Source organism: Scardinius erythrophthalmus (genome assembly GCF_964197995.2).
Source record: "Scardinius erythrophthalmus genome assembly, chromosome: 8".
Lineage (NCBI taxonomy): Eukaryota > Metazoa > Chordata > Actinopteri > Cypriniformes > Leuciscidae > Scardinius > Scardinius erythrophthalmus.
The window spans coordinates 38,539,942-38,555,922 of record NC_138228.1 but is presented as its reverse complement, the minus strand read 5'-3'; the positions used below and the strand labels follow the sequence as shown (position 1 = coordinate 38,555,922).

The 15,981-nt window shown below is 36.4% G+C and overlaps 1 protein-coding gene across 2 annotated transcripts in view; it reads right to left on the bottom strand.

Annotated features, from left to right (window-relative positions):
• Positions 1-859: 859 nt before the first annotated feature.
• The window catches only part of tmod2 (tropomodulin 2), a 31,612-nt gene continuing 16,490 nt past the window's right edge, over positions 860-15,981 (bottom strand). The window contains exons 4-11 of one of the 2 annotated variants that reach the window (XM_081371994.1): positions 11,114-11,236; positions 10,675-10,746; positions 9,230-9,360; positions 7,656-7,763; positions 7,037-7,180; positions 5,449-5,593; positions 4,831-4,941; positions 860-3,409 (exon numbers count right to left, since the gene is read on the bottom strand). In XM_081371994.1, coding sequence (XP_081228120.1) covers positions 4,865-4,941; positions 5,449-5,593; positions 7,037-7,180; positions 7,656-7,763; positions 9,230-9,360; positions 10,675-10,746; positions 11,114-11,236 — 800 coding nt within the window. In that variant the 3' untranslated portion in view covers positions 860-3,409; positions 4,831-4,864. The remainder of the gene's footprint in view (positions 3,410-4,830; positions 4,942-5,448; positions 5,594-7,036; positions 7,181-7,655; positions 7,764-9,229; positions 9,361-10,674; positions 10,747-11,113; positions 11,237-15,981) is intronic. The other variant, XM_081371995.1, reaches the window with a different exon arrangement.

Here is a 15,981-nt window from a genome sequence, read left to right as displayed (position 1 = left end):
TGACAGGCTGAGCTTTATTCTAGAACATTTATGAACTGTTGAGGATTACAAGTAACGTGTGTTATGTAATCAGATTACTTTTTCCAAGTAACTAGTAAAGCATTACTTTTACAATTACAACAAACTATCCGATATAAAAATATTCTTCTAAATAAGTAACGCAAGTTACTCTCTTTTCCCATTTATTGACTGACACCTCTTGTCCAGATGGTGAAAGAAATCAGGAGGAAGTGCAGAGGCGTTGTGTGCGCTGTGTAAACAGATTCAGATCACTGATCTATATAGAATGTCATTATATAGATCAGTGATTCAGATTCAAAAACAGTGAAATGCAAACTCAGAATATTATGCAAACCTCCAGTTATTAAATGTTAAATAACACAAAAATGCTGTCTATTTAATCTCCCTTTATTAATGTCTTTGCTGCTGACCTTCGATGATCCAATTTAACCATACTAGTAAGCAAAAAAATGACTTTAGATAAACATGATATTTGTTTCATTTTTTTTTATTGCTGAAGAGAGTTGAACTTTCTTCTGTAATCCAGAATGTCAGGACAGCTGAAAGGTTTGTTTGAGCTGCGCCCTCTACTGTACAGGCGTGAATCTGCATTTCCTCAAGACTGAGGTTTATTCAACTCCAGTAAAAACAAAGCGCAGAACCATGTGTCACAGCAGCACCAGGCTGGTGGTTATAGTGAAGGGTAGAGTTAGTGGTTGGGGCGGGTTACACGATCGTCAGCACCACCCTAACTTCAGGTCTGACGCTGTTGGCCTCATTAAATTGATGAAATGAACATCAATTGTCAACTCTTTGGAGCTCACAGTAGGATTAGAGAAAGAAAATGAACAGACAAATCTGTAAAAACATACATTTTATTGAGGACATCTGATACTTTACAGAGATGTGTTATTAACATTACGGTACATAAGATTTCCTCTTCTGGAATCCAGACATGTAGTATCAACATAGAAAATTGCGGCAATATAAGAGGCATTTACGATACATGATATTTATATGCAAATCTTTATATTTGTGGAGTCTTCTGAAGAGGATTTGAGATGGATATTTCAAATAAACTCATGGTAAGACTGCAGAGCTCCTTCTTACAAGCATAAGCTTTCAGCAAAATAATGAACCTTTAACCCATAAATCAAACAATGATGGAATAAAACATGAAATCTAACCTGAAAAAACCCTACAATTTCATACACACAATTCAGCATTTGTTCAAAAAGAAAAATAACGGACAAACAAACTCAAAGTCAATTGATACACACGGCTCTTACAAAACAGAACGGTACAAAACAATAAAACACAACGTCAATGTTGAGAAAAGGAAAACTTAAAACTTGGTCCTAGCTTTTGCATTTAAAAAAAAAAAAAAAAAATACATGTTCCCCTGTGTAATCCAGCTATATAATTCATACCGGCCATGCTCAGACGGCTCAGTCCGAGATGCCGCACTTTTGCACTAAAGGTCCATTCACACCTTCCACAAAATTCTGCCAAAGCATCTGTGCTTTACAACATATACCACAATTAATGAACCTTGTAAGAAGTACAAGCTCACAAAACATGGCAAGCAGTATAACGGTTAATGCAGTATTTTTACACTTATTTCGATTAGTGAAAAGATAAAGCTTTGCTTTACACTGCAAACATGCATGCGATCACAAACGTGCATGTGTGTATGTTTCGGGGCTCTGGCTATTTAAGATGAAACCTTTTCTCATCCCTCTCGCTCTCATTTAACTAGTTCCCTAATTTCCTCCTCAAGCACAGACCATGTGCTTCAAAAATATTACTCCAGATCTTACATAAACTAAATGCATAATCCACCCCAAACTGAGCATTGTGTCATTTACTCGCGCTCATGTTGTTCCAAACCCATATCCGGTTGTTGCTTTTGTCCCCCCCCCCCGTGGAACACAAAAAGAGAATTTTTGAAGAATCTTCATGCAGCTCTTTTCCATACAAAGTGTGTAGTGACTATAGTGAGCTACATTCCAAGCTATACGGTGAAGCGATGATTTTTAATGTCACTGACATGCAACCTTGATATGACATCTACATCGAATGGGAATATGACGACACAAAACTATTATATGCATTCATTACTAAACTACATTTATGGTGGTTTTTATTGATTCCCATGAACTGCATAAAACATATCAACAGCATACGGGTTTGAAACAAATCAGTGCAAGAAAACAATGACAGATTTTTCTTTTCAGAGTGAACTATTGCTTTAATAAACTCAAAAACGAAATCCAAACTCCTATTTCCTGTCTGACCTCAGCTAGAGTCCTGAAAATGAGAGTATTTAGGTGTTAGTCTTTGGCATGGTATTAGAAAAGCCATTTACAGGAAAGATACTCTCATCTAAATCTATAATTGACAACTACATAACATAAATGCTTACTTGTGCAGAGAAAAAGAAGAAAATATCCCTTAGTGCATTGCTTGGTGGAAAGAATCCTCTTACAAATCTAGTTAAGTCATATGTGAAACCGGTCAAACCTTTGACCTTCATTTTACACACCCAAAGTTGTTATTAGTGCTGATCTAGAACAAGTTTTTCCATCTCCAATGACATTGGATGAAAATGGGGCGCTGATCTTAAATTAGCACTGTAATTCTTCAGACACGGCATCAGCTGGTGTGTCTTGGGAGTGGAGGTGAATTTTACCATGCGAAACGTCTCGATCGGCAGCAAAACCGATGGGAGAACGTATCAGAACGTGTGAGGGTGCAGTGTGGAAGCGGAGTGTTTGTAAGACGACCAAGCTGCCCAATGACATCCACGCTATACCCCTCACGGTGAAGCTAACAGCAAGAGTATAGAGGACTTATTAAGGAGTGTCTATTACGATCAGCGCGACTCATTGGCTAATGCGGCCCTGTTCAAACCTGCGCTCCAAACCCAGACTCGACAAATCTAGATTTAGCTCACATTTAGCGGGGAACACAGCAGATCCAGTCCAGTTGAGTCTAGATTCGTTCAGAGAGAATGTGGGCTACAGGTTCTGATCCAGCCGATCCGTGAAGAGATCACTATAGAACTTGTGTGCATGTAACCGTCGTAACCTGTTCTGTTTAGAAAATAACTTTTATAAAGAAAAGAGTTTTACATGAGCAAAAAATAAACGAAACAACAACAAAAAGCTGCAAAACAGTTGCAGCTATAAAAGCAAACAACAATTAACAATAATAATAACACATAAAAAGATCATTGAGTATTAACATTAGGGAGGGAAAGTATCCAGTTGTGTCCCTTCTTCAGGTGAAGCGGCTCCCTCAGAGGGTTTGGCACAAGAGTCTGATCAGAAAGAGAGAGAGAGAGAGAGAGAGAGAGCGAGAGAGGAGAATATGCTCTACACGTCCCTCTCGACTCGTCTCTGCCGCACTGAAAGAGAAAGCGGAGACGTGTTAGTAATCGGATACATTCACAGTCCTCTGTCAACATGCCGTGAGAACATGCTGTGAGATACGTCAAACTTTAATGAGATCTGCTCATTTAAGAGGCTTAATAAATCAAAGGTGCGTTAGTCAATCCTTTATCCTGTTTCAGAGCCACACAAGATTACCAAATTCAGCCAAAAAAATTGGTGTCATGAACAATCAAGTCCCGCTTTCCAAATGGGTCCGCACTAGGATCCATGGTATAGTCAATTCAAATTGTGGCAGGTTTTTTTACAGTGCGCTAGCACTACTTTAGCCTGCTTTTGCTTGAACAAAACCGGTTCAAAAAAATGTATTGTTTCACATTTTAGTATTGGAATGTTCTTTCCAGATGATCAATGGAAATATGAGGTTTAATAAGCTAGCTGGTATGCAAAGTAGTGAAAGAAATATTTAATTTCAATGTATATCTTTGTTTATTTACAATTATATGCAATATACAATTTAAAAGACATTTATAGTCGTGTTAACAGTCTTTACGACATTTACTCTCCCTCGTGTCATGTTTTGAAGAATGTTTGCAACCAAACAGTTTTGATGCATATTGATTTCTATTGTATTGACAAAAAAAAAAAAAAACAGAAATTTCTCAAAATATCTTCTTTTGTGATACAGTCATACAGGTTTGGAACGACATTATGGTCAGTAACAGATAAAAAAAAAAAAAAAAATTATTTGGGTGAACCATTTCTTTAAGACTACATATGTAAATATACATGTAAAATCTGCAGGTTTTCGAATTAGGAGTAATTAGAGTAAAAACGAAAAGACCTTTCACCCATTTATTCATGACGACGGTTTATCTAATGCACGTTGCAGTCAAAATGATCCAGTTAGATTTCCGACTGGACACACGTTTTTAATCAGACCGATGGGCGATTTATAAGGTACTTTTCATCCCCCCCAAAAATATATATCAAACATACAGTTTATAAACCAGCTGTGACAATTATTTTTGGATTTTCAGTCTCTATCGGTAAGCCCATTTTATGCTAATTTCAACAGGTTCTGTCTGAGTGGGCAGTTCTTGGAGAGAATAAGCAGCAAAGTGGACCAGACTTTATGCTGAAAATCTGATAACTGCAGTCTGCACACACAAGACTACCGCTCTGAGCTGAAGCATATTAGTGTTCTTATGCATTTACAGAAGTGGATCGTGTGTTTGGTTAATCAGTGTGGCCTAGTTCACATCTATATAAGGTATGAATTCACAACAGTGAGGATCTGATACCTTATCACACTGTACAATGTACAGGTGAGTCAAACAAACACAATTAAACAAAACTCACATAACGTCTAAAAGTACGTGCTGTTATCATTCATGCCGAAGGGTAAATGTCAAACCCATGTGCTCACACATAATACCTAAAGACACTGGAATAGAGCTCGGTGCATGACATCATCTCACGCACGTGTAAAGCACACCGTGTGTGCGTGGTATCATTATAAGACTGGCGAACAGGAGACAGATCCAGACTTCATCCAGGAAACAGAGAAAGGAAGAGAAAGTCCCATGAATAAAATACCATTTCAAAGGACCTTATTATTCTACAGTTTTGTTTTTCCTTTTATAATTTGAGTAGTGGTCCACCAATATATCGGCAAGACCAATATTTTGCATTGGACGATAACTTTCTGGGCCTGTTTACACCTGGTATTAAGATGTGTTTTGATCCATCGGATCACAAGTAGATATATGAGACACATTCCCGTTTACACCTGGTGTTTTAATCCGTCTTGTCTGCTTTCGTTGAATAAGTAAATTACAGATGTGCATCAGTAATGAACTGGAGTACTTGTTCTTAACCAACAAGTTTCTTAACCACGTCTCATTGTTTTCCATCTTAGAACCACTTCAAGGCTTTACCATGGTAATAGCAGATTCTGTGGACTGCAGTATTGCTTTGCAGAATGGCAAATGACCAATGACTCCGAGCAAGTGTGCCTGTCCATCAGTGTATGCGTGTTAGGTCGTGTTCTCACCCAGGTCGTTGTTTTTTGTGATTGCAGCAGCGGCGCGGGATCTTGGACCCTGCTGGGTGAACTGGTAGCCAAACTTCACGACGCTCGTATTCTGCTCCAGCATCTTGGCGATCTCCATCTCTGTCGACGTACCGAGCTGCTGCCGCTGAAAGCCAACATCACACACATTCTGTTAGATGTGCTTATGTAAGCCCACACTCACAGACATTTCACTATGAGTAACGTTTGCATTCATTTTGCATAGTGGCTGAAAATAGCAAGGTTTTAACACATTTAGTACCCACACCAGTGCTGAATTATACACAGATACAACCTATATTCATCACTAATTAACTGAAATCAGACCCATTTATGCAGTGGCCTACTAAACACTAAATCCTGTTTTATTTTTGTAACTACAGAAACATTTCTCCGTAAAATAATTTAGATCGTTGTCGAAGCTGAATTGACATCCATTTGGTCGCATATATATATATATATATATATATATATATATATATATATATATATATATATATATATATATATATATATATATATATATATATATATATATATATATATATATATATATATATATATATATATATATATATATATATATATATATATATATATATGGTTTTTTTTTTCACATATTACTGCCATGAAATACAGTAGTCAACATTACAAGCAAGAACAATGAACCAAAAACCATGAGAAATTATGAACCAAAAATTATAAGAATTTACTGCTTTATCATTACTAACATTTGATGTACTTATATTTCATTGGGTTTAGAGATTATGGTCAGTTTGAGTAATTAATCAGATTTAGTAGCTATACTATTATGATGTGGCCATTTTTTTGCAGGAAATTTAACCCCAAACCATTGAAAACTACATTTAACAATGAGCAGTACGCTCAGGTCCATTAAATAATAATTACAGATACAACTTTTCAATATAACAATGTATTAGTAAATGTTGAAATTAACATTAAAATATATATTTTTTTATGTTAACTAATGTAGTTAACTAATGTTAACAAATTAAACCTTTTTGTAAAGTGTTATCATTATTGCACTTTAAATTCACTGTTTTAAATTTTGACATATTTTGAAATGTAATTTATGATGGCAAAGCTGAATTTTTAGCAGCCATTATTCCAGTCTTCAGTGTCACATGATCCTTCAGAAATGTTCTAATTTTATTTAAATTCAGGATTCTTTAGAACAGAAAGTTCAAAAGAAACGCATTTATTTGAAATAGAAATATTTTGTAACAATGTAAATGTCTTTACTGTCACTTTTGATCAAGTTAATGCATCCTAGCTGAATAAAAGTATTAATCTTATTCCCCTCTCCAAAAAAAAAAAAAGAAGAAAAACAACCTGTATGCCATAAAGTTGACTAAGTTGAGCCACATTGAAGATGCAGTAAACTATCCAAAAGATGCAAACATGTGACAGTAATCACACATCAGTTGATTCTACAGTATATGACTGTGGCAGGTTGCTCTGCACTGGTAAAACCTGTCTGACAGTCTGCAGAGTAGAAAATAGTTTGCTGGTTTTAGAAAAGGATGTGGTCGTGTCCGTGTGGTGGTACCTGGTTGTCGATCTTGATCTCTGAGAGCGTGTCATTGTCCCGCAGAGCTTCTACCAGAGCCTGAACTCCTGCACCAGTGATGAAATTAGACTCCAGATTCAAACTCCTTAGCGTCTTATTCTCGCGCAGCATGTCTGAGAAGGCCTGCAGTGAACAGGGAAACACACACAGCTTTACAAGAGAACCGCATCTCTTCTATGATTATCTTAGTTTGCAAATTGTCTTCGATCACTTGCTTTATATTCTTGTTGCTCATGCTGGATAGTCCTTATATATTCCACACAAAATATGTTTTGATTGAATGCGATCATCACTTCAAGATGAGTTTCATTTTAAGTGAAGAATTACTTATAACACCAGTAACCACAGTTCCAAGGAATGACCTTGTAATGTATTATTTAGAGTTCAGTATATTTAAAACTGGTTATACACAAATGCTGCCTATTGTTTGGTGATGGAAACCACCAGCAATGATGGAAAAACGACATCAGACATGCAGTACTGGACTGTACATGGAAGAGTCAATGCACTGTTTCAAGGTCCATGACTAAAGGCAGCATTTGTCCAATCTCAACCCAGAACACACAAACATCTCAAGCGAATGAATGATGTCCCTAACCACGGCAACAGGGTCATTGCTCCTGGTGGCAGCCAGACTGAACTTCTTCACATGAGTGTTCCTCTCCATGGCTTTGGCTAAGTCCTTTAGAGTCGGGATTGGAATGTTCTGGAACAAAAGAGAAAGGAAACATTGAAACAGGTTTGTTGTTGACAATTAAATGTTGACTCCTAAACTCATTGTCATGGTCTTCAGATTATACAACATACTCTACATTTTGGAGGTTTGGAGTCAATGTGTGCCATTTTAGGACATGTAAATTTATACAACCAAATAACATTCCTCCCAGTGAAAGAGATAACCAAAATGATAAGCTGTAATTCAATCATTAAAAGGAAAAATGTTGGGCTGGGAGCTGTTAAGAATATTTATTCTAGTTCTGGTTTGTGTGTCTGTTTATTGCATAGTTATTTAATAGCAAATATTTAAAAGATTTTAGAAGACTTTAAGCAGTTAAAACAAATGGGTTTTATATTTAATTAAGTACAACAGAGTCCAAAATTCTGAGACCACTATAAATGCTTGCATAAATTAGATTATCAATTAATTTAAGTGAAAAAGTGTTGTAGTACTCTCAGCATATTTTGAGCATGTCCAGTCCTTTAGTGGAAGCAAGAAAATCAAGTCGTCTGTACAAATGAGTCACATGACAAATGTTACTAATTTATTTAGTGACCTAAAAAAAAATGCATATTGCACAATATTATTAATATTTTTAAAATGTATTTTATGCCTTTTTATTTCCAATCTTAAATGACTTTTTTTTTTAAATCCCAGATTGTCAATGTGGCATCAGATGTTTGGACTAAAGTATTTTGCTGGTAATATAAATGCAATTTTTATTTAGCCATTAAATTTCATATGACTTTTGTGTAAGGGGGCCTCATTTTAACATATAGAGTGGTGCAGGTATGACATCACTTAGTAGGCCAAAACGTGGAAGCTAGTTAGCATTTTTGCACTTCCGGTTTCATCGTCCCAAAATCAATGTTTTTTTTTTAATGGGTTTTTGGTTAAATGCCTGAAATAAGGTCTGTGGTGAACACAAGCTCAGGACACTTTCACATTTTATTCTACGCCAAAAAATACATCAGTACTGCCCCACTCGTGATTTTTTAAGTTGTTAAGTGTCTTGAAAAAGGCGGTTGCTAACAAGTGGCTAAATGGGACTACAGAGGCTGTCGAGGAGAGTAAACGCCATCAGGTAAACTCAGTCCGCTTTTACAGCCTCGTTATGCTTATAATTACACTCTTATAAACTATTCTGACTCAAACTTTGTGGGAAAATGTTTTTAGATAAAAACTGAAAGAGCTGTCGGAAGCTTAGTGATGGTGACGTTGATTTCGTGGGACCGTGGTGTAGTTCGGTTATAGCCTACCTTTAGATTTTTACTTCTGGCAGCTGCATTTAGGATTCAAAATTCATAAAAAGTTGTGTTTATCTGTGAAAATGATCTTGATGGACAAAACGTGCAAGTATCATAAACCTTTGTTGATCGCAGTGCTTGTTTTTTGCGATGATCCAAAAGCCTCCTGCACCACTCTATTCTGTGCACGAAACTGATTCTTATTACCTTTATGTTGTTGAGATTAACTTCATTCAGTGTGGAATCATTGGACTTTATTCGCTGTAGAGTTTCCTCCACGTTTGTAGGGTTTGGTGGTTCATCGAAAACTGGATTTACCTTTTCTCCTTTAATAACATCTATGACAGAAACACAAAATCAACCAATGAGCTATCACTAGGTATGTTTGCATGCACACATTTTCATCAATCCAAACTGATTCCAGATACTGAAAGTTCTGTTTATATGAACATAATTGCATAGGTATTTTTGAATCAGATTTAAATAGCAGATTATAAATGTAAAAATAGCAGATTAACATTTACAACCATTTACATGTCATTACACTACCCTTTCAACTGTTTATGTGAAGGTTTTAGTCCAACTGAGCGATCAATCCTATTATTTTTTTTTTTTGAACAAGGTCTGTTTATTCAAGATTTTACAACATACAAAAAAAACAAAGGAGAACTGAAACAGTACAGTGTACAACAAAACCCCGACACAACCCATCCCTATACCCATCAGACAAAAAAAAGACAAAAAAAACAACAAAAAAAAAACAACAACACTTGTAAAGATTATTAGAAAAGGATACATAAATATACATACATAGACATAAAATAAATAAAAAATACATATATAGATAAAAATAATTTTGGGACTGTATTCTCTACTTGATTTTTTCAACAAATGTCAAGAAGGGTTGCCAGATTGCATAAAATCTCTGGACAGACCCTTGAAGAGAGTATCTTATTTTCTCTAGTTTAAGATACTGCATAATCTCCTTAATCCAATGAGAAAAAGTGGGAGGAAGAGAGTCTTTCCATTTAAACAATATTAATCTTCTGGCAAGAAGTGTGCAAAAGGCCACCATTTTACAATTATAGCTGCTCAGGTGCATGTTCTGTGGTGTAACACCAAATAAAGCAAGAAAAGGAGATGGTTCTACTGGGACTCCTATTGTTTCTGAGAATGCGTCAAAAATCAATTTCCAAAAGTTATACAAACTTGGGCATGTCCAGAACATGTGTAAAAGGCTAGCAGGAGCTTGCCTACATCTATCACAAATAGGATCTAGTTCTGGTCTGAATTTAGATAACCTAACCTTCGACCAATGGAGCCGGTGTACCACCTTAAATTGTATAACCACATGACGTTGACAAATAGATGATGAATAGATCCGTTTGATCAATCCTATTATAAGCAGATTTTTACACACCCTTTTCACAAAAATGTTTTTATTTAGTTATCATCGTCTCATTTTGGTCAGTGAAAAAATTACGAAAATTATTCGTCAACGTAATTAACACTGCATGTAAATGCAGCTACTGTCACATATGCTTAAAGCATTTAAAACTAGAAATAAGAAATAAGGCACTGAAAAGAACATGAATATAATATCTGTAGAAAGATGACATCAACTTAATACATCAACAACAGAATAAACTCACTGTTATAACCGTCTTTACAAGTGCCGTCATAACTCTGCTTGCTCGTCACCAGTGTGTTCACACCAAGAATAGCTAGACAACACAACACAAAAGTGTTATTACACAATATACACAAACAAGTGCTTGAAAGAGCCTGTGATAGGATTAAAATATAATAACACTGTATGGAGTATTGTAATTTGACATTTTATTTTAGAGAGAGAGAGCGAGAGAGCGAGAGAGAGAGTGTTTGCTGTTGTATTCTGGAGCTGTGATGGATGCATTGTGGGCGTTCATATCCACAGAGGAAATTTATTGCAGAGAGAGTGATAGAAAGCCACTAGAACAATAGACATCACAGAGCTATTCATTCTGGCTGTTCATTCGAGCAATGAATCCTAGTGATATTAGCATTTGCATGTTGATCTCACATTATCCCTCTGTTTTTGAGTCCATTTACCTGCCAGGTCATGCAGTTCTGTGTCAGTAGCGCTAGACAGTGCCTCTTCCAATTCCGGGTCAAGGGTCGTGACTTCCTCTTTAAGCAACTCGATTGGTTTCTGTTTGGGAATCCATACTTTTCCTGTAGAATGAAAAGACAAAAAGTGATTAGTAAATTGCACATCTTGTTTCTTCAATTAAATTGAAAAACTGTGACCAAGTTTTTCATGACTTTTAAGCAAAATATTCCATGTAGTCTCTCAATTAATACAATTTTTAAAATGCTATTAAAAGGAGTTTTAAGGTGCATTCACGCCATGCCGTAATTACGAGATTACAACTTGTAAAAAGCGTTCAAGTCCTTGTAGAACTCGTAATTACAATTTTTTTTTTTTTACAGATTTTGACATGTCCTGTCGAAACATCACAGGACAAGTGAAGGTATTATGTTATTTTGACACATTGTTTCTAACAGTAAGACTCTTTTAATGTCACTAACAAATACATAAAGATTTAACTTGGTTCAAAAAGTTTCGGTGAATGTTTGTGAAACACGTCTCATAAGTTCAACAATGCTGCAAAAATACAGTTAAAACAGTATTACTGTGTAAAATATTATTACAATTCTAGATAACCGTTTTCTATTTTAATATACTTTGAAATATAATTTATTCCATTGACGGCAAAGCAAAATTTTCCACTTAAACGTTTAAGTTTAATCAATACTTGAACTTAGCCTCTTCCTACCATAAAAGAAAATGATTTCTTTGCAGCTCAGCCAAATGATAAAAGCAAGAGAGAAAAGTGAACAACACTTTACTTCACTTAATATTGCCAAAAGACTACATCGCTACTGAAGAAGACCACAGCAGAGAGAGAGAGGGTTAGTGGTCAGACATGATGTCCAGCTGTATACAAATGGCTGACATTTATGAACTCGACAGATATTGACGGCGTACAGCAGGCCTATCATGAGAACTCACCGCTTGACCTCAACCCAACTCCAGTCAGACTATCTGACTCTCTTTGTCACTGATAATGAGTTTGGGTAATATGATGCTGGTCTTGTGACGGCTTTATTCAGGACATGTGACTGCTGAGAGGGAGAGAAGATGTTGTGCTAAGCTGAAAGCATTCAGCTCGTGTTTCAATAAAACCCCACATATGAATTCAACTTTTCACATAGAATATAAAGACTACCGGAAATTCGTTCTTTAATGTCCACTAAAATTTGTTCCACTCCTCAGTCCATTAGAAGCAAAGATGTAATATTCCAACTCATGCTTGATTCTGAGACACATTTAAAGGAACAGTTTCCCACCAAAAAATTAACAATCTGTCATCATTAGTCGTTCAAGGTGCTTCTATGGTACTTTTTAGTGGCCCTGGTCACTATCCGCTTTCATTGTATGTAAAAGAGCAGCGTTAACATTTCTGAAAACATCTCTTTTCATGCCCCATGAAAAGAATAATGAAAAATAGACCTACTTCTTTTTTTTTTTTATGCCATTCCAGCTTCTACAGCTATGTTCATGGCGAGAGCCAGGTATAGTTATACAAAAATAAAACGTTTAGGCTTTATTTTTTCTAAAATCTTTAAGATTAAGTCTGGATTATACTCAAAAGGTTGTTAATCGATGCTATGCTATTGTTGAAGCTGACAGTCCGTATTATATAAAAAAAAAAAATTAATAGAGGACTTCCTGGTAAGAAAAAAACTACATTACCCATTATTATGCTGAGAAATCTCCAATAATCAGAGAACCGCAACAAGTAAATCGAGCCAAAAGAACACTTTAGCGCCCACTCAATCCCATGAAGAACTGTGAATGATGTAAAGTCCTATGCTCTCAAACTACATGATGCAAAATATGCATGCAAATATTTAAGTACGCAGTCCTGTACCTTTGTCTTTTTGTCCAATTTTCAAATATTTTTTTGCTTCAAATCAAAGTTTGTAATGTTGTGGTTTACAACAACTGAATTAAGATCCCTGTGAAAAAAAAAAAAAAACTTTCTAAACCAAGGCCACTGAAAAAATGAAAAGGCATTGTTGCACTAAAATAATAAGAGGTTTGAAACATGGCACATTTCATTTATTGATGAAGCATTCCTTTAGGGACTCATGAAATGATGATTCTAGACCTTCATGTATGACAGAATCTTTCCAACTGTCCTAAAAGCAGTTGGCAGCTCAGAAACCTCTCATTACACACAAGACGTGAATAAACCTCAGCTCTGGTCTGGGCAATGGCATACACTAGAACTATCTACTCTGTCCTCATCTGTAGTTTCTTTACCCTCCATAAAGGACGGCAACAGTACGTCACTCAGGCCAAACACACCACCAAAGTTCAAAAACACATTTTTCTTATTCTCCTGCTTTATTCCGCATAGCCAGGCTGTGCGTTACAGCGATTTTACCACTTTTGAGGGGTGCTGTTGGGTACAGCATGGGTTATTGTTTAGTTTTTCCCTGGTGCTCTAGAGTTCCTAACAGGAACAGGCTGAGGGTCCTTAGACCTTTCTCACTGCTCTGGACACAAGAACAGGCTTTGTGTTTGAGGTGTGGCTGAATTCCAAACACGTTATCAATGCAAACAATTAATGTGAACCAGGAAATAAAACAAAAGATTAATGAAAACTATTTGCAGGGTCACTGGTGAGGAAATTATAGACTGCTGTGTTCTAAAAGAGTATTATAGAGTATAGTATATTGCCATTAGCAGATGATTTCATGTGTGTTTAGAGGATATCTACCATACACACAGCCAACTACAATAACATATTTGATAATATTCAGTTATTTTCAATGACAGATATGTAATTTTTTAAAAGTTTTCTATGTCCCCCACACACACAAAGTTAATGCCTTCAAAGCTTTGCGATTAAAATGAACAACACGAGTTAAAACAGTACGGGTGGAATGGGGAAAAAAAACAAAATGATGCAGGACAGGTTAGATCACTCCTCAACTATTTTAACAAGAACAAATTAAAAACATGCTTCATGCTTAAAATTAGCAAATTCTCTTCTGCTGTAGTAATGGAGACTCTGTTATCATGTAGTGTTGTGATCTCTTCATGTCAACACAGTAAAGCAGGATTTGGTTATTCAATGTGACACAGATGAAGTATAACATTATCAGCACAGCTTCTCTTCTCTAATAACCTACTTACTCATTCCTAAGTCACCTTTAGCTGGGCTCCTGCCTTTTTTCTTTTGTTTTAAGAAGCCCTGATCATCAACCAATAGGCTTGCATTTGACGAACCTACACTACACTAGTACACTACATTAGTGCACTACACTTACCGACTTTGCGGTCGGTAAGATTTTTGTTTTTCTGAAAGAAACTAATATTTGTTTCTGGCATGGATGCATTTTATTTTGAATATAAATTTCAAAAAGTTAGAGTAAAGATTTATAACGTTGGAAAAAATGTCTACTTTAAAGGTCCCGTTTTATGCAAAATTCACTTTTGCATGCTGTTTGGACATAAATGTGTGTTGGCAGTGTGTGTACATAACCAGCCAATAGTGATAAAAATCCACTCACTCCTTTTTTATTAATCCCCATAAATCATCAGCAGTGTCTCCCAACGACCTGTTTTCAGAATGCTGTTTTAGTGACGTCACTAAGCACAGGCCCCGCCCACGAGTGTTGACAGACACTGCCGTTCTAACATAGACCCGCCCTGGTTTGGTCAGTACATGGTTTGGGAGCCTAAAGACAACCAATAAATGAAACCTTTACATCCTTGTTTAGATTTTTTTTTAACTATGCGTGCATTCATAATACTTCCAACAGTTTAAATCCAAACCGCTACATTTGTGGTTTATTCTGAACTGGACAAAAAATGAACTGAAATCTGAATCTAAAGGCCAGATATGAACAGAGCAGTTCTGTACTGGATCTGAAGGAGCATCTTTGTTAAGCAGACCTCACACAGAGAAAAGAGGGAAAGCTTTATTTAAGCCCTTTATTTAGCGGTTGTTTTTTTGTTCTGTTCATGTAAAGCACTGTGGTTCAGAGAAAAGCCTGCAGCACAAAACCAGTCCGAACCAGAAGAGAGGAGCTCAGTGGGTCTCCTGGGCTCAGCTGTGCCGCTGGGCTGATCTTGGCTGAACTCTACCTCCCAAACTACTTCCTGTCCTTTCCTGACCCAATCACAGTGTCCTCCCCTGTGGACCAGTACAGACGAGTCTTTCTGCTGAGGCTATGTCACAGCCAGCTGTACTCTGAAGGCTTCAGCAGGACAGGACAGAAAATAGAGGAAACCAGAGAGAAGACACATGAGCATCAACAAATCCATGCTGTCAAGTTTTCCATTCTAACTCACTATCAAGTCAAGTAACAGATCTGGCCACCGAGGTGGATCCCACGATGCCTCAACAAACTATTTGCGTCTCATGTGTACCCTCTCTGATGGCATTACGATGGAAACATACAATATAAAGAAAGAGATAGACAGCACTTGGCAGAGATGCCTATCTCTCAAATGCTCTCTCTGTCGCTAAGGGCCATTTAGATTTCATCCCAGAGGAATTCCAGCACTTCCTGTTTCCTCATTTGTTCTCAGACATTGCGACTGAACAAACACTCTCAAATTCCAGTCCCACAAATCCTGAACTAGAAGTTGTGAAATCACTTGTTCTATAATTGTCAATAATTATCAAGTTTAAGGAATTTTATGCAGTTAAAAGGTGAAAAAGACTGAGCGTGAACATATTACAACAACCATTTAATCAGCATTTTATCAGTAGTTTTAAGAGCAGATCTAAGTTTTTATAGGTTAAAAAGGACAATTTTAAATTGAAAACAAGAAAAAGTATTTTCAAACTGGGTATAAAAGTTTGAGGTCTGTAAAAAAAGAAAGAAAGAAAAAA